Below are 18033 nucleotides of genomic sequence, written 5' to 3' on the forward strand. Positions count from 1 at the left end.
TGGGAAACGGCACATTTCTCTTTTGGCGGCTATCAATGACACGTTAGTTCACAAACTCCAGGGAAGGACAAAAAAAAAAAAAAGTACAGTGGAGCCTCTCGAATCAGATGCGACTCCTCGTAGTTTGGGTTAACACACTTTTCTGTCTTGAGGTAAAATAGACAATGAATGCCTCCTCACTATTTGAGGAGGACTGCCTTTCGCTAACATCACCCTAAACCAACCCAACCCTCGACCTACCTAAAGCCGAACCTCACCGTACTCAACCTTATACAATTCTAACATAACCTAAACTCACCTTACTAAGTTACGATGTCTTGTCCAACCTAACCTCACCTAATTTAACAGAAAAAGGCAAAGAAACAAAAAAGACTCCTAACCACGCGTAACCTAAACTTACCTCAACATGCCAAACCTAAAATAAATGCCAAATCGAACCGTACGATACTTAACTTAAACGTACGATCGTCAATATAAACAAACAGTGGACATACGTAAAAGCCGCCTCCATTGTTTGGATGTGGCTCCTAATCCGGAGATGACTTTCATCGGGTCTAACCTCCCAACCTGAGCGTGACGGGTGGAGGGAGGGGTGGGGTGGGGGGGGGTGGGGGGGCATGTTAGGGGGTCACCCCTGTTGGCGTATCGCAAGCGCAGCAGTCACATTGCTCTGTCATGCGCGCAGACTGCTTACAAGAAGCGCCGGGAACCTTTCATATTTCACACTCAGCGTTTTTTGGGCAGGATAATTTTGGCAGCGTTTAAGGATATCGCTGGCGTAATAAGAGGATAAAAATAAACGGCTGCTGCGAGGGGCTATATCGGGCCGCCGTAATCTCGTATTCCGAAGCGGTGTCGCAGCTAAACGTCTGGCTTTTGCTCCGCTCAATGAGATTAAAACCTCCTCCCCCGGTTGATTCCCGACGACCGTTTGTGCTATTTTGAAAAGGGAGCGTTTTGGAGCCAAGTGGATCGAGAAAGGATGAAAACGCTGCGGCGTAAATGACATTAGGCGGCTGCTTGGAGGAACACCTTTGCTCTCCGGGCCATTGAGCCAATGAGGTCAGCAGATTCCTACACTGAGCGACGACAGACTATTTCCATTTGGAGTTGGAAAATTCACGTTCTGAATTGGCTTTCAAGTGCAAATATCCCCCAAAGCTCCAACGCAAATGGTCTGTTCCCCATGATCCTGGAAGTAGCTTGCTAAGCTAACATTTGCGTCGACCCGACACATGTTCCTTTCACAAATTTATATTATTGGTCAGGCTCAGGTTTGACGCATTTTTGATCTTAAGTTTTAAAAATGTCTTGCGCTCTCTGACAATGTCATGTTAACAGTTGAACAAATGTCGTTTTGGGGGGTCTCCTGAAAAGTGCTTTTGGAGGTAGACGCCAGCAACATACTTAGCTTTTAACGGCTAGCTTAATGCTAACGCATGGCAAATGCCAAAGAGTGTGCCATATAAACACTTAAAGCAACGGAAAACAGACAATACTCACAGGCATATCTTCTTCATCCTCTGTAAAAAAAAAAAAAAAAAAAGTCTTCTCTATGTCCAGTATATTGATCCGCGTCTGTGTTATACTGCCCCCAGGTGGTCGAGCAGCATAACGACCATTGAACTGGCGCAAAAAGTGTGAGAAACGTTTTGTTGTTTTTAGGAAAGGCTGGAACGGATTAACGGCATTTCCCTTCGTTTCGATGGGGAGGCGGGATGCTTTGACGGTATTTTTTTATTTTTTTACGACTTAAACCATCTCAAGGCACCACTGCCGTGCCCGACTGTCGACGGAACATGTATTTTTCGACTATAGCTTATTGCGCTTTGTTATAACGCCAGTCAATGAGCGCCGTACGCTTGCTCGCAACATCTGGACCGGCTTCACTCAATCAACACTTTCAAGACCGCGAGGGAGTCGGCTAATGGTGTTAAAAAAAGTTGGGTGGAAAAAAAAAAGAAATGAAATAAATAAAAGATGGGCTTTAGGAAGTTCTCAGTACCTGGGAAAGGAGCCTGTTCTTGTTCCTGGAGGCTTTTGCGCTATTGTCTGATAGTAAAAGCCTGACTCTTCTGGGCCTTGTTGCTTCTCTGTGAGCTCAAGCGCTGGATTTTAGCGCACGCTCGTCCCAGGAGGGCAAAAAGCTTTGCCGAAGTTGGAGGAGGGTTAACTTGAGTTCACTTGCTATAATGCAGCCAACTTTTTTTTTTCAAAAATAACAATCATCATAAATACATAAATAAAAAGTTATGAAAAAAAAAAAAAAAAAAAGAAAGACAAAATATGAGGTTGGGAATGTTCTGCGCCGCATGTTTGGAGGTGAGAGGGACGGGAATTACAAGTTAAATGAGGAAAATCCTCGGGGTATTCTCCATACAAACACCTGCAGGAAATTGGAATAATAAACACACAAAAATCCACACTTGAAAAATATACATTGGTTCAGATTGGAGAAAAAAAATACCATAAAAAAATGCCTCAATATTGTGGTTGCAATTGTTTTTTTAAGCTCCATTTCCCATGTATTTTTTTTTTCCCAACAAGTCTTATCTCACACTACACCGAAGGCAAATCAACCATGTATGAATATGAAAGACAGTTTATTTATTTGTCTCACTCAGCAATCAACTTCAACTTGGAGCGGAACTAGACAGCTTGAAGCCTCTTTTTTGACTAATTGTTTACCATCTGACAAAGTGCTGTCTGTTGCAAAGTGACTGAACTTCACTGCCACCATACAGCACTCGCATCTCACATTTTTGGCTCGCACGCTAAAGCAAATAAAAAAAAACAACAACGTTTTTTTTTAAATCGCCCGAACGACGCCTCGTGCCTGCAAAAACGTTCAAGTTGTTAAGGCACCACCGTAATTTGAATGTAGACTTATAATCGCATCAAAGTCACTGTTTGTTTTCTCTGCTTTTTGGTCAGAAACCAGTGTCAAACCAAACCACCTGCTACTACTGATGACAAGATAACGGAAAAAGCTAGAAACATTTTTTTTTTTTTTTTTTCCTAGTGAAAGCAGAGTCAACTCTTTCCTACGGTAGGCTCACTGCTTATATTGTCCCGGAGGACAAAATACAAACGTATGAATTGACAACCGATTCGTTGAGATAACCTCTACATGTTTTGAATTCCCGACTCCGTGGCCTGACGTGCACAGTCATTCAGACACACACCTGGTTGTTCAACGTCACCCCCCCCCCACCACCACCACCGCCCACCCCCACCTTTCCACCGACAGTCAGCCGCATTAATTCCGTGATTGTCTCCCCCTCATTTTCCCCCTCGTTATGCATTTAATGTTTCCAATTTGCCGTCATCGCGGAAAACGCCGCGAGAAGCTATAAATTCCCTTCTAATTCCAAATAATTAGGATTACACGGACCAGTGGTTTTCAATCAGCGAGATCATCCCGCTGATAGATGGCGGGATAACTGGTCATTGCGCCAGACATAAATATTGTGTCGTTCCATTAATCTGCTCTAATGAGGTGTCAGAGCTGCCAGTCATCCATCAAATGCAATTAGGAATAAACACATATGCATGCAGATGGGTAATTAATAATTAGCAAAGCAAAGAAAACACTATTGGCAATTCAGCACAGGCCGAGGCGCACAATGCCACAGCAGACGAATCGCAATCTGCTTCGGCGCCCTTTGCTCTCGTTGGCTTTGCCAACGTGTCACGTTAGAAAACGGAACCAAAAAAAAAAAACAAAAACAAAAAAAACAATGAGCTGGTGCTCATTTAAGTGAATAAGGCCTGGAAATAGAAGCACAAGATTGATAGCGGCAAAGGGAGTCAAGTACAAAAACATTTATTCACCAACCTGCGCATCAACAGTTTGTCCTCATCTTTCACCCGCACCCACAAGACTCATTGTCCTAAAAAAAAAAAAAAAAAAAACATGAAAAGACATTTCATTAGGAGAATTCATTGTCTTCTGTTTACCGGAGAGCAGCTTGAGGGGCTTTTAGAGCAGCGGTGGAAAGTGGAAGTCACTCACTAACGTCAATAAATCAGACACATTTGCCTATATGAAAATAACATTCAATTAAAAATTAAAAATTAAAAAAAGGGAACAAATGTGCTTGAATTTGTTAAAATATTTCTGGACCCGCGCTGGGAAAAAAAAAAAAAAAAAATTGTTGAAAAATTTTGCTAAAGCATTTCTGGAGCCATGTCAGATTTTTTTTTTTTAATTTGTAAATAGATTTTAGCAATTAAAAAAATATACACACCATACAAAACATTTTAAATTAACCCAAAATAATTGTGCAATTTTTTTTTAACAATTTAAAAAATGAACACCATAAAAAGATAAACATTAAAAAAAAAAAAAATGAAGAACATTTTTATTTTGCAGGCCTTCTGAAATGGGGGAACGCTGGGGGGTGAGTAATCGTGTTTTTTTTGTTCCTGTCTGCATCTGAACATCTGAACTGTCATGACTCGACCACTCGACACTTCACTTCGGCCCGCCCGACTCAGCTCATCCCATTTTTTTGGCCAGATGTGAAGAAATCCCCTGCAGACCCGCCTGAAATCTCCTGCTCACCAAAGTGGCACCCGACAGAAGGACGAGCCCCTGAGAAGAAGCGGGTGAAAAAAAAAAAAAAAAAAAGTTGTGGCTCAGCAGTGTGTCCTGCTGACGACAGAGGAAACGCTCCACGCAACACAAGACGTGGCGGCGCCGTTTGTTCAACGCCGCCAAGAGGCAATTACACGCACGCGCTGAGGCGAAAGACAGCAGAAAATCAATACGGAATTTCAACATTTCACACGACGCTTCCCCTCAAGTCACTCAATGTCTCCATTCGACAGCGTGTACACAGCGCTTACATTTACTCGTGTGCGGTCACACTCACTAACTTTTTCATTCGTTTGTGCAGCACACGGGCAAGTGGGAACATTGGCTGTAGTACCACATTGCGCCACAACATGCCAGGCAGCACTGAGCGCTTCTGGGAGACATACAGCACAATTAAACAGCCAAAGAATTCATCTTTGAATATTACTCATACATACACAACTTCAAAGTTTGTCTGGATGGTTGGTAAGAGGTGGAAGTCTAGCACAAAGGGGAGCTAAAAAAAAAAAAAAAAGATTTTATTGTTTGGCGCCGGTCATTACTTACAAGAAACGATTAGTAGCAAGAAAATGAAAAGTTCCAAGGCGAGCCTGTCACACTCATTTTGGAACGGGGGTCAACCTCCCCGGCGTGAGAACTCCGCAGCGGCCCGACTGGGAAAATGAAGCAAATCGATAGCGGCGTGCCCCTTTCTGGCGGACAATAACAAAAGCGAGCGCGAGAGGCGCGCCGTAATCACCAGAAAATCCGCCGGAGCGCCGCGTCCACCCGCCGAGAGGCGCTCATTCAAATCAACCATGGATTGACTCATGGCGGGCCAAATTACAAACGACAACATCACCGCCACTTGGAATGTTTCCTCCTCTGCAAAAAAATAAAATAAAAATAATGCGACGAGCAATTCCTGATCGGATCGCTGTAGATGGCGCCGCTGCGTCGCTTTGGATTTCAGCACCGCTTTTGAGTTGAGGATACAAATTGGTGTCATTAGTTTGTGGTGTCACAGAAGTGAATCGTTTTCTTGGCTTTTGTGTCAGAAACTGTTGTTTTATAGGTGAAAGCAACCAATGTTCTAAGGCAGATAACTAGAGAATGGAAAAAGCTGGAAACACAAGAGAGTCAACTCTTATATTGAATATTCTGAGGCTCTTGAAAAATCATTCAAAATGTTCTAAAATGTGGAAAACCCTGTTTTGAAAACATTTTTGGCTCATTTCCAAATTTTTTTTTTTTTAAGTGTCTCCCAAACTCTGTTTTAATAGAAAACAAAATTGTCTAAGTTACCCCAAAAGACCCCTCCTAAAAGGTGCATTTATTGTCCATATAGAAAAAAAAAAAAAAAACGGTTCAAAATGATTCCCGTGCAGTGAAAAATCTTGCTGGTAAAAAGTGTCTCAAAGCTTTTTGGGGTATCAAGAAAAATAAAGCAAATCCCAGGAGGGGAACAAACAAAAGCAAAACTTATTTTGAATAACATCACTGTCGGAAAAAAAACAAAAACACAGAAATCAAATTTTCCTGAAAACAATTGGAGATTTTATTTTAATAAAGCCATATCGCCCTGCTCCACCTCCAAGCGCCACCTCCTTCTAAAATGCTTTTTTTTTTTTTTTTTTATGGTGTGTGTGTGTGTGGATTTGCTATGACCTACTTTAAAGTGTCGTATTTGAATATGAAAAGGACACCAGTGGGGGGAGCCCAGGGGATCCAAACACTGGCTTCCTCTAAAATGTTAATGGTTTGGCTAATTGAAGGTATGTTCTTTGTCAGCTTCCACTTTTTTTTTTTTTTTTCGCCACGTTCTCATCGACGCCAGCGAGCCGGCGCAAGGTAGCAAAGCTTTCAGATGATGAGACTGCACCGAAGGGGGTGCGACGGTGCATTCGGGCCGCTTTCAAGAGAAGTTAGCGCAGGGCTCATCCGCACACTCGCAGCCACTATAATGTGCACGTGTGGCACTTTTTCTTTTTTTTTTTTTTTGAATTTTAAAAAGGGAATAATTGCCCAGGGCGGCGGCAGGGGGAGCGCGGCCTCAGGATTCCCCGAGAGTGTCGCTGTGAAGTCGACAGATCGCGCGTCGATGGAGCGCTGCGTTCGACCAACTTATTCCTGAGTAACGGCGCGGCCGTTTACTTCTCGGTGAAAGATTGTTTCTGTGTTTTTTTGGGTTTTTTTTTTTCGGCGTTCAAAGCGAGCGCCAACGTTAGCTCATGCAAAACGGCTGATTTGAGTTGAATTCCAAGTTGGGTGTCATTCAATTACCAGCGCGGGAAGTAAAGTCCAAATATGGTGGTGCCTTGAAAACAAGTTCATTAGAATCAAAACATTCGAGTTATGTCCGGTTTTTTGGGGGGTTTTTTTCATTGGGAGGCACTGGCCCTTTTAATTGCAAACACTTTGAGGAGTGGTAATGAGCCAAACTACCAGCAGGGGGTAGCGGTGCACAATTTGAAAGTAAAAATCCTGCTCTGTTTGCCAACTGTTTACAGTGGGGCACTTGAGTACCACGGCGGCGCACGTCAGTCAATAGACTTTTAGTTGGAAAATCTGAAGCGTACTTTCCAACAGGGAACATATTTATGTCTGTCTATCACAGATTATGTGTTATGTCACTGAATGAGTTCATTAGAAATGCTAATCATCTGTTCCGGCCTTCCCCAGAAATAAAACAAATGTTATCAAGTAAAACATAGCACGTTGTAATATTGTACGTAGTCCTTCTTCAAAGAGGATACAGGATGTATGACCAAGTGCTTGTTTATTGTCTGTCTACGTTTGTTGCGGCACCATTTGTGTTCAATCCGTCTTAAAGGGTTGTAACACTTCAAAATAGATGTCGTTTGGTCTTAGCATTAAGCTAGCAGACTGAAAGGCTATGCTTTGTGAAAACGCTATTCATTTTGAACCTTACTGAAAATGGCACAAATTCACCTAGTCATGTTTTTTGTCCGCTTTCTGGAATTCCAGCAAAAGATGCCTAAATAGGAAAGTAGTACATTTATTGTACTTTACGAAGGGCGCGGTGGGGTACAACCAGCCTCTGTTGCTAAAATGCGCAAATGCAGCCAATCGATCATTGCCGACAGCCTGTCCAAATATCCGCACTCTCGTCTTACTTTTTCTTCCCTGACAATCACGCCATGTTTTTGTGGTTCAAAAGACAGATACAGTAGAGTTTATGTGTGGCCTCCAAAACCCACTGCTTTCTAAAAATGGCAGATTTTTGTTTATTGCAGGTGTGGAACGTGTCCCCTGCGATCAAGCGCAGTTCGCTGCGCTTGTCGAGACAACTTTCGGAACATCCCCGAGAAAGTGATAGGCAGCGAGCGACAGGTGAAAGCACGTTACCTCCTGCCAGGCATACTAAGCAGCGCTCCGAGATGACAGCGGCCATCAATGACAATCAGGAGACTCGGGCAGAGGCGGCCGCCGAGTGAAAGACAAGCCGCCGCCGCCGCCGCCGCCTCCTTGCGCGATGGACTGATGGCCCCGGCCGAGGTGTTATTTGTCTTGTAGCGCCTGGTGAGCGCTCACGTCCACTCAGGGAAGGAATCAAAAAAAGAAAAAAAAAAAAAAAAAAAGGACGGCCACTCTATCTGGGGGAAGTACGAGCAGTCGGCGTGGCGGACGACAATCCGTCAGTGGCAGTCATCACTTAGCCGCCGAGCCGCGCGGCGCCATTTCGCTCGTCCGCTCGCTCAATAAGAAGTCAGCGCGTGTGAAACAAGAGCGCATGATTAAAAATGTGCGCTGGGAAATGAAATGCAAATCTTACGAAGCGAAGCTGCCCGGGAAAATTTGAGTTGTAAGGGTGAGGGGTGGTGAGGGGGGGGGGAGTCATTTTAATCCAAAAAGTAGCCAAAAATCGGGATATCACTCAGTGATGAAGTTTGAAAATCAGCTTTTCTTTTCGATTCCAACGTTAGCCAAGAACGAGGGTCTTACTTTTTAGTGCATTAGCCACGCTAATTAGCCATATGCGATTCCAGAATCTGTTACTGCAGCAACAATATAAGATAACGTTAATGTGCGCAATTTGTTATTTTTTATTTTAAAAAAGAATGAACTTGATCTCATGTTAAACGTTCTTTAGTTGTTCTTGCGATCGCATTGTTGAACAGTGTGGAATTAACTAAAAAAAAGGCAAAGCTCTGAAAATCGAACTTACAGGCTAACGTTCTATTTTGGCTTCATATTTTTATATCCGAGTCACCAACGTAAAAACTTCAGCAACCAAGTGCGATTTAAAATAAAGTTGAGTTGACTGTACTACTTGGCGGGGCTTCCGAAAACGGCGAATCCAAAAACCGCCGGCGGCCGTAATGGGCGGCGATGTCGCACGTGAGGGTGAAGGACGTGCGGACAGGCCCGGCGATAAATGACTGCGACGCGGCGCACCAGCAAAAACACGGCCCCCGCTTTTCAATCCGCTTGTCTTTTCAGCGCGGCGGAATGATGAATTCTGGGTACGAGGTTGCCGTGTCGTGTTATTAATATACATCAGGGTGACTCCAGCAGGACTCATTTGTTATTCTAATGGCACGCAATCGCCTTCATGGTGGGTGGCCGCTGTGAACCCCCCCAGCCGCTGTGAACCCCCCCCCCACCCCCAAAAAAAGAAAAAAACTTAAACAAGAGCAATCATTGGAAGTGCATTTTAATCACGACGGAAAAAAAAAGTTTTTACCATTTGCATTGGCTCAAAGCGTTGAAATAAAAAGACAAAATCCCAACACAGCATGCGTCCATCCATCCGTCCTGCTTCCGGAAAATCCACTCCCTTTAAAAGCGATGAGGGACAAAAAAAAAAAAAAAAAAAAGAAACACTCCTTCAAACCAGCATTCAAGCGCTAACTCTCTAACCAGCAGCTGCTGGCGCGACCCCTGAGACCATCAATCAGCTGGCGCGAGCAAGATGGAGTGAAAAGCAGCGGCGGAAGACGGACGATTCCGCTGGAAGCCGATAGATTGAATAATCAATAGTGACACCAATAAATGGCACGGGGCATTTATCTAAGTCCATAGTCCCGCTCCCTGAAATGTAGATTTCATACACTTTTACAGCCATTGATTAGCTGCCCCCTAAGTTGGTAAATTACGTGTTTATTGATCCTTGGTGCTTTTTTTTTTTTTTACGGCGGCTTTGAGAAAGAGATCAAGACGTAACTCGAGAATAAATCTTTGGACACAAAGCGCCGGAGTAGGACGGAGCAAACCAAGCGGATAATGTGGCGTTTTAAACTCAAAGATACGTAGAAAAGGCTGCTGTCACTTTTGGTAGGCGCAAAACACAGGATTGAAGAGGCGTCGATATTCCCTAATCTTCCAGCAAAAACTGAACTCGGCTCAAAGACTTCCTGTTTTCATTCGACAGCTTTCAAATTTACACTGTCAAACTAAATCGTCTCGCCATCTAGTGATGGGAAGTGGAATTGCACCTAAAATAAATGGGAGGCAAAACAAAATGGGAGTTACAAACTGAAAAATAAATGTTTTAACCATCCCCAACCGGTCATCACGTTACTACAATTTCTTTTCACAGCATGAAGACGCTATCGTGAACACATAAAGGGTTGCGCAACATGTTTCCATTCTATTGAGTGTCCCCCCCAGCAAGACTTTTTGAAGGCGACTGTAAGCCTTTACACGCATTGAATTTCCGCCACCTCCTTGGCTGCCTCCGCAGTGGCTGCCGCAGCAGCTGCTGAACAGGTGTGTCGTCCCCCTTTCCAAATGGCGTCCAATCAGCGCCGCCGTGCTGGGCGGGGCCGGCCGGCAAAGTTAGCCGACGCTGACTCGCAAATCCTTTTGGCATTTGGGGCCCAAGCCCCCCGCTCCCACAGCCGCCGCCGCCGCCGTTCCGTCTCATTTCAAGTTTGGCCCAGAGTCAGTCGGTTCATTTCAAAAATGTTCATTCAAACCGTACGAATTGGTGTGAGGAAAGACTACCCGCGAAATGCTAACATATAATGTGAAACACCATTGACAGGCTAACAGGAATTAGCAAAGACGTTACTGTGATTCGAAATCTTTTTTTAAATTTCCACAGGGTGCGTTTTTTTTTTTTTCCTTCTGATATATTGCATCGTGTTACGCTGGTCGTTTTCCACTCACTGACGCCCACGTCACTCACCGGGCCAGGCCCCGCCTTTTAAAGCCGCACACGCTCAATATCACGGATACTGCAGTGTAGAACGTGACAATGCAACCAATAGCCGCACCTCACGTGGATATTTTGTATCGGCGTTTTGCATTAACGGCTTTCAAATCTATACGAAAATATTAAATGAAACGTTTGGAACAACGCCATCAATTTGCATGCATGCTTCACTTCAGGCTTGGTATGAAGTCAACTGGCTCCCATTAGAAGGTGATTCCTGTGTCCTCAATGCTAACTATTGATTCATGGCCAGAAGTGGAAGGTGGCAACAGACAGAGACATTTATTCTCATTATGTGTTCCATTCCGCCGGGAGAGGGGGAAAGTCCAAAGATGAACAGCGGCAACGACTAATTCCTGGGAAGGGGGATGTTAAAGGTGGGCATCGCGGGGGGTGGGGGAGGGGACGGGCGCTTGAGTCGATGGCGCCAGATCGATGATCAATCGGCACCGACACGCTTCCTGCTGACGCTCATAGATGGCAATGGGCGGGCGTGGTCGCCGTGCGATTTTGATTGATGTTAGCGCGTGTCATTTTGGAGGGAGTCGGGAGAAACGCGCCTTACCAACTCAATTTAAGTGGTACGCTGACTATTTGGACACATTTGCCGCTTTCATCAACTCCGAAAAAGTTGAATGGTGTTTTTAGTCAGTGCTTTTGTTAGGACTAATTTTCCTGCTTAATGCAGACAACGTAGCACTTTTCTTGTGTGTACAAAACAGTTTTTTTTAACTTTGATGTACCTATATTTTGTAATATAAATGGTATATGGTTGTATTTTACCTTGAATCCAATTAAAATTTTTCCTTAATTTGAAGAGGTGAAAAAAAAAAAAAAAAAAAAGGTCTTTAAAATTATCTGTCATGGTTACAACTGAAATTTTATGTAGCGGTATCGGTCACTTGGTATCGGTATCGACCATCCCTACTATACTACAGCATCTAATCTTTTTGAGGCCACCGTCGTCCCCTGACCCGAACCCAATCGAGAACCTGCGGAGCGCCCTTTTTTCTTTAGTCTCTTCAGTCATTTAGGTCACAACGAAACCTTTTTTGCCTGCCGTAAAATGAAAATGAAAAAGTACATGCCGGAAGCAGGTTCCAAACACGCGCGCACACACACCTGGACGCACCCGCGCAAGGCGTCGGGCGCCGCCGCAAAATGAGGCGGGCGTCCGGGTCTCGACCTGTCAGTCACCCATGCCTCTCACAGCCGAGGCCTTGTGACAAGTGTTAAATCGGAGCGCGCCACCACGGCGGCCGAGGATAACGCTGTTAAGCGGAAAGCCGCATCCCCCGCTAACGCATCTCGCCCGTTCTAATTACACCCCCCCCCCCCCCCGCCCCCACACACAACATACGAGTCCTGCACACGCGCTGCCCCCCAATTTGTAATTCTGAAAAAGTACTCATACTTTGTAATTTAGGTGAAAAGTACAAAAAGACGAGCAAAGTTTGTCTAGGTTGTTCCTCCGCACTCGGTGCTTGATGGAGCAGCATCATCTTAGCGGTGGAACGAAACGGGAGAGATGGACGGAAGCCCCTCGCCGCTCTCCCTAGCCGTGGGAAATTGGGTTAACGCTCGCTAAGTGTCCCGTCGTTAGTGCTGTTAATTGACTACAGCGTGCGATAATTAACAGGGAGCAGACTGCCTACCTCGCTAATCTTATTTGGGTCATTTGCATTTAAAATGCTTTGCTTTTTTTTTTTTTTTCTTTTTTGGAAGACTTGTTGACTGACTCATATGTGGTCACTCGTTTTGGTTTCTCAAAGCCCCACAGTAAATATAAATGGTTTTTTTTGGGGGTTTTTTTTTTCCGTTAATCGACTCTCGGAGTTTGTTGGAGCGGGGGACCGGCATTATTATTAACACAGCACATTAGGTCAGCGGAAGGAATGAAAGATGGCCGGACACCGCTGCCCCGGGCAAAGTGAAGAAGTACAGCCCGGCCAGCTGCTATCTATTATGGACACCCCCCCCACACACACACACACACACACACACACACACCGTTGTCGGGAGTCACGGGGGTGGTCCGGCCTCGTCCTTGCCGAAGCGGTGACCTTGCTGGGCAGATTAAAAGTGGCCTGGCTCACCGTGCGGTCCGGGCGTGCCCAGATGCTAAGCGCACGGCCGGCCAAATGCGCCAACACACACTTGGACACACACGCTGCTGCATCCCGGGAGGGCAGATGTGGGCAGCCGCTCTTCGGGGTGCGGCGATCATTTTTTTTAAATTATCATTATTTTTTTTTTTAAAAACACGCACTCCGTTGAGAGCAGGACTACCGCCGCCGCGCGTCTCCGCGCCAATCCTCCGTCACTCACTCAATCAGCCCATTGAATTTCATTTAGCGGCGTGTTACACGGGCCACGTGATTGATTCGCTGCTACCTTTTCACTGGAGCTTGAATGACACACAAAGCTGCTCCACGCACACACGGACAAGGGCCATCCGCTGGCTGCTGCGGTGGCCCATCGCTTCGCCGGTGGGGAGCCAAAGAAGAAGCACCCCTTTGAGATTCCCCCAAGGTCGCCGTGTCCAGCTGGCGATGTCAACATCTGTTCCCGGAGAAAAAAAAAAAAAAAACGGCCTCAAGACTGGCAGGAGAAGGAGGCCTGATGACACTCTTTGACCTTGTCATTCAAAGGCGCGTTTGGGAACATTTCCATAGTCCGCTTTTCGCCGGCAGATAGTCACTGCGGTGATGACGGAGACGGTCAACGGCAATTTGAACGTGTTCCTAAAAGTATTTGGGATGCTGATTTTTAAAAAATGTCACGTCAAATCAGGGGCAGTACCGGGCCCGGGGGGGCAGTGCCCACCCACGGACACGCTCTGCCCACCCAAAGAAAACCGGATGTAGTTCAGATGTAGTTCTAAATATTTTTCCACCTAGCATGTCCATACTGTTGAGTTATGGATGTCTTCTAAGTCAAATCAAATCCCCCCCCCCAGGTAAGACTAATGCCCACCCACACCTGGCATCCTGGTAACACCACTGCGTCAAATGTTACTTTTGCCGCTAATAAGGAATGGCGGTAGTTTGGACACTCTGAAAAGAATAGAAAACTCGAAAATCGTTTGCAACCAGAATCGAAACGAGGAACCGCAATCGTTCCAATTCAAACGATGCCCATATCTAGTTAAATGATCCTTTCTTGCCTGTGGGATTAAAAGGCCCATGTACCAAATGCACATCCCGCCAAAGTTTAAAATCGCCCGTAGAGTGAAAAAAGAAAGTATTCTATTTTCTTCTATGGTGAAAACGGACAAATCCAAACACGCACCAATGTCGCGTCGCTTATCACGTCAATCAAATATTCCGGTCCCAAAGTGTGCTTTTCTCCTGCTAAATTGATTGCCGCCTTTCACGCGTGTCACCTCGCCGCACGTCACACCGACGCGGCCGTAATTCCCCGCATCTTTAATTCTTGTTTAGTTTTGTCTGCCGTCTCATTTCATGGTGCGTACGTGGCAGCGGGGCGGGCGGGGGCCGGGGGCGGGGGGGGGGGGGGGGGGGGGGCGAGTCGCCGCAGGAGGGGCCGTAAATGGCAAAGGACATTTAGTCACGGCGACGTCGCTGAGTGACCGCTACTGACGCTTTTCTTGTTTTAATTCTTCACGGGGATGGTTGGCTGCCAGAAAGCGCATCGATTTTCCGATCAAATACGAAAACAGGCATTGTGGCGAGGCTGCAGAGGTCAGTGGGAATTAGAGCAAGAGTGTGTGCGCGTCTCTTCCTCCTCCCTCCCCAACATCCCCATTGTCACTCCCCGAAGGCCTCTCTGTTAAATTGGCTGACAGATAATAAGATCATACAGGAGCGAGTACAGACACGCGCGCGGGCGGGCACGCGCGCACACACACAGACCTTGCCTTGCTTCACTACCGCATCATCAACGCCGCTGTCAAGCATCGGCACACCTGAGAGATGCTTCACTCGGCCAAATTACGACAATTTTTTTTTTTTTCCCCCCAGGGCGGCTGGATTTAGATGTCATTTTCCACGTCAGAAAAATAGACAGAGAAACAGTGAACTTGCATTTTCAATGCGTGAGAGCACAAAAAGTTTGCTTTTTTTTTTTTAAAAATTAACACTGCCTTCACACTGTAAACTTATCAAAACACTGTTTTTAAAGTGTCCCTCTGAGGTAGTTTACTGTATAACTGACTCATAAAACAAAAAAGAATAAAAAATGCTCTATTCGAAGACCAAAACACTAAAGCATACCAAACGGTGCGCTAGCTTATTGCTAGCATGGAAATGCTAACGGAAGATGACAGCGTTACTTCCGGAAAGGAATACAGTGGATCTCCGCTATGTGTGTGTAAAAAAAAAAAAAAAAAAAAATTGCTAAAAAAAAAATAGAAAAATAATCTGCAACTAGGTGAACCCGCCGGTAGATTTTTGGGGACCTGGCAAAAGAAAGGAAGGACAAAAATGTGGCCATCGTTTCGGACTTCCCGATAACCACGTGGTTCTCAGCCAGGTTGATTGCAGCATTTGCATTTTTTTTTTTCACCTAACTGGTATTGATGACACGTTGCTCATGTAGTCACCTAACGATGAGTAATGCGAGGATCCATCACGGCTGTAAAAGAAAGATTTTGGGCGGGGATTATTTTGGTCCTTCTTGCCGCGAGTAAAAAACTCTTTATCATTTCCATTTCTAGCACATACGAAGCTATAAGTCAGCCAGCGGGACATTAGAAAGCTCGACGAAACCCAGGAGATTACTAGTTGACATTGCTTTATTGGGCTTTTTTTCTTTTTTTTTTTTTTTTTTTTTTTTTTTTGCAGCCCGCCCCTCCCGGCTTCTCGCAACCTCCCTCAATTGAGTTGTTTTAGCCCCCCGATGGCCGCGCGGGCTGATTTTGAATAAGTGCTGGGGGCAAAGAGGGGTCAGGCGCAATTTCAGCTGCAGCTAAACTGGCCTATTCTAATGTGAGATCTGAGGTGACTTTGACTTTTGATTAACGACACTTCTCCAAAGGACGGCGGAGGAAAACTTTGGGCGCCGCCAAAAACGGCTGGCAGTCAAAAGGAGGCAGACTGAGCGCCGCGCGCCGCGGAAGAATAATAAGTCAAGGTGCCGTTACTGCCGGGGGAAAGAAAAAAAGAAAAGAAAAAAAGAAAAAAAACAGCCGGCAAGTGTTTGTTATTAAAATATTTGTACTTCTCGGGGCCCCAAAGTCCCTCAATGCCTCTCCCCACTTATGCATATTTCCATTCTAGCGACATCAAGCACGCCGAGAGATGCCGCATGCCTCGCTAGCTCGCTTTCGCAGGCTGCGAAAGCGACAGCCCCAGGGAGCGCTCGCATCCCATGAGCCCCTGGGGCAGCAGGCCCGAGGACAGGGTGTTTGGTTGGGGGGGGGGGGGGGGGGGGGGGGGGGGGGGCGCGAGCGAGGAAGGTAGCTGCGCGTCGTCGCGAGACGATGCTGCAAAAGAGACAGCCAATGATGACATCCTCCTCACACGGACGCCGCGCCTCTAATCGACGCACGTCAGGGAGATAAACGCCTCGCTCGAATCGATGAGGCAGAGAGAGAAAAAAAAAAAAAAATGGCCAGTTTGTGGACATTTAAGCCCATTCGGACTCTGTTGCTAAACAAAACAGCAGCACATACCGGCAAAGAGATGCTTCCCTTTTGCTCAAACAGGAAAACAAAACGGTAGCCATATAAAAAGTCGAATAACGGCTAATGTGGCTTGATATGTTCCTCAACATATTTTGGATGCTGGTTTCATATACTTTTTTTTGCCAGGTATTTTCACTTCTTGTTTGTAACGTCTGACCTATATAAGTTTGCGCAATCCGGATTTTACCATGGGTTGTAATTCATTGCTATGAGGTTGTAGAAAAAAAAAAAAAATTCCATCTGTTGTAGAACTTAACCCTTAATTCGTAAATATTTCTAAATATGTATTAGTATTATGAAAACTTGATGCGCAAATGAAAAAACAAGAGCAGATTTGCCGCCCCCCCCAAAAAAATAAATCTAGAAAAGTCTAGATGCATCACTGATTAAAAAAATGTAGCATAAATATGTTGACCAGTGTAATTATAATAGAAAGCAACTAGAATTTCATAACATTCAGTGTTCCGAAAAGCGCGTGTTGACATTTAAAACAAGTTGGAATGTGATTGGTTGATTGGGACCACAAGGAAATGCCAGTGATCAATGGGTGTGCACACTTGTGCAAGCACTTTCTTTTTGGAGACGTTTACTTTTCACTTGAATATATTCTCCCAAAAGTCCTATCTGCTCGTACTGACTGCAAAAAAAAAAAAAAAAAATCTCTTAAAAACAGGCATTTGAACTGGGGGTGTGTAGACTTTTTTCTATCCGCTGTCTACTATAAAAAGGCTTCAATGATGATCTTGTGGCGTTCCGAGACTTGCACGACAGCCGGGCAACCGACGAGGAGCGCCGAGGTGCCGTTGCTGTTGCGATTGAGCTGGACATCACAAGATCCACTTGAAAGCTGCTTCTTCCCCGTGTGTGTGCGTGAGTGCGTGGTTTTTTTTTTTTTTTTTTTTTTTTTTTTGTCTCTCCACATAATGAGCTGTCAGTCATTTTTCAGCCGCCAACAACTTTCATCTGCCCTGATTCCTGGCGGCCTCCGCCATTTATCACTCCCCTCTCTCTCCTCCTCCTCCGCCGTCTCGTTTATCACGTCGGCTGGAATAGAGTTTCTCCCGCTGTCAATTTAGGAAATGGAGTGACAAGCCGGACCCCGGGGGACCCCGCGCGCTAATCTCGGCCTCGCGCTCTTACACACAAAAAAAGCCACGGGACGCGCGTTACGCTCGCTCCGACGCCCGCCCGGAAAGGCGTCCTGCCCGCAAACAAACGCGTGAACCGTCCTCGCACAAAGAGGAAAACCAGACTTGGACCGGGCAGGGGTCAATAAACTCCTGCAGGGCTCCACTATGTGTTGGGCACTTAGAATGGAAACAAACAAAAAAAAACAAAAAAAAATGTCAATGTCCCAGGAGGGAAGATGTGTGATGAGTATATGGTGGGTTACATGACGGGTGGAGAAGAGCAGCAGAAAAGTCGTCCCACGAGACGGGACGCTTTCTTGAGTGTCCAGGAAAAACGGGATTTGAAACGCTGCATTACAGTGGCGCTTTGAGATGCAAGTTTGATGTTTTCTGTCACCATGCTCGGAACTCAAAACACTCACACTAAAACCCTCTTCCCGCATTGGAACATGCCGTTCCAGTTTGACAAAAACAACATGATGTAATTTTTTTTTTT

General features: G+C 45.5%; 1 protein-coding gene across 10 annotated transcripts in view; it reads right to left on the minus strand.

Annotated features, from left to right (window-relative positions):
• Positions 1 to 13232, minus strand: part of LOC147128431 (steroid hormone receptor ERR2-like) — a 40046-nt gene extending 26814 nt beyond the window's left edge. For 5 of the 10 annotated variants that reach the window (XM_086018782.1, XM_086018779.1, XM_086018774.1 and 2 more), the window contains exon 1: positions 1504 to 1538. Coding sequence is in view for 2 of the 10 variants with exons in the window: in XM_086018780.1 (XP_085874906.1) it covers positions 1504 to 1520 (17 nt within the window). In the remaining 8 variants the exon portion in view is untranslated. Of the gene's footprint in view, positions 1 to 1503; positions 1539 to 3838; positions 3894 to 13154 lie in introns of those variants that run through there. The other 5 variants (XM_086018775.1, XM_086018781.1, XM_086018776.1 and 2 more) reach the window with 5 other exon arrangements.
• Between the last annotated feature and the right edge of the window lie 4801 nt (positions 13233 to 18033).

Source organism: Filicampus tigris, chromosome 20 (assembly GCF_054856515.1).
Source record: "Filicampus tigris isolate MCC_2025a chromosome 20, RoL_Ftig_1.0, whole genome shotgun sequence".
Lineage (NCBI taxonomy): Eukaryota > Metazoa > Chordata > Actinopteri > Syngnathiformes > Syngnathidae > Filicampus > Filicampus tigris.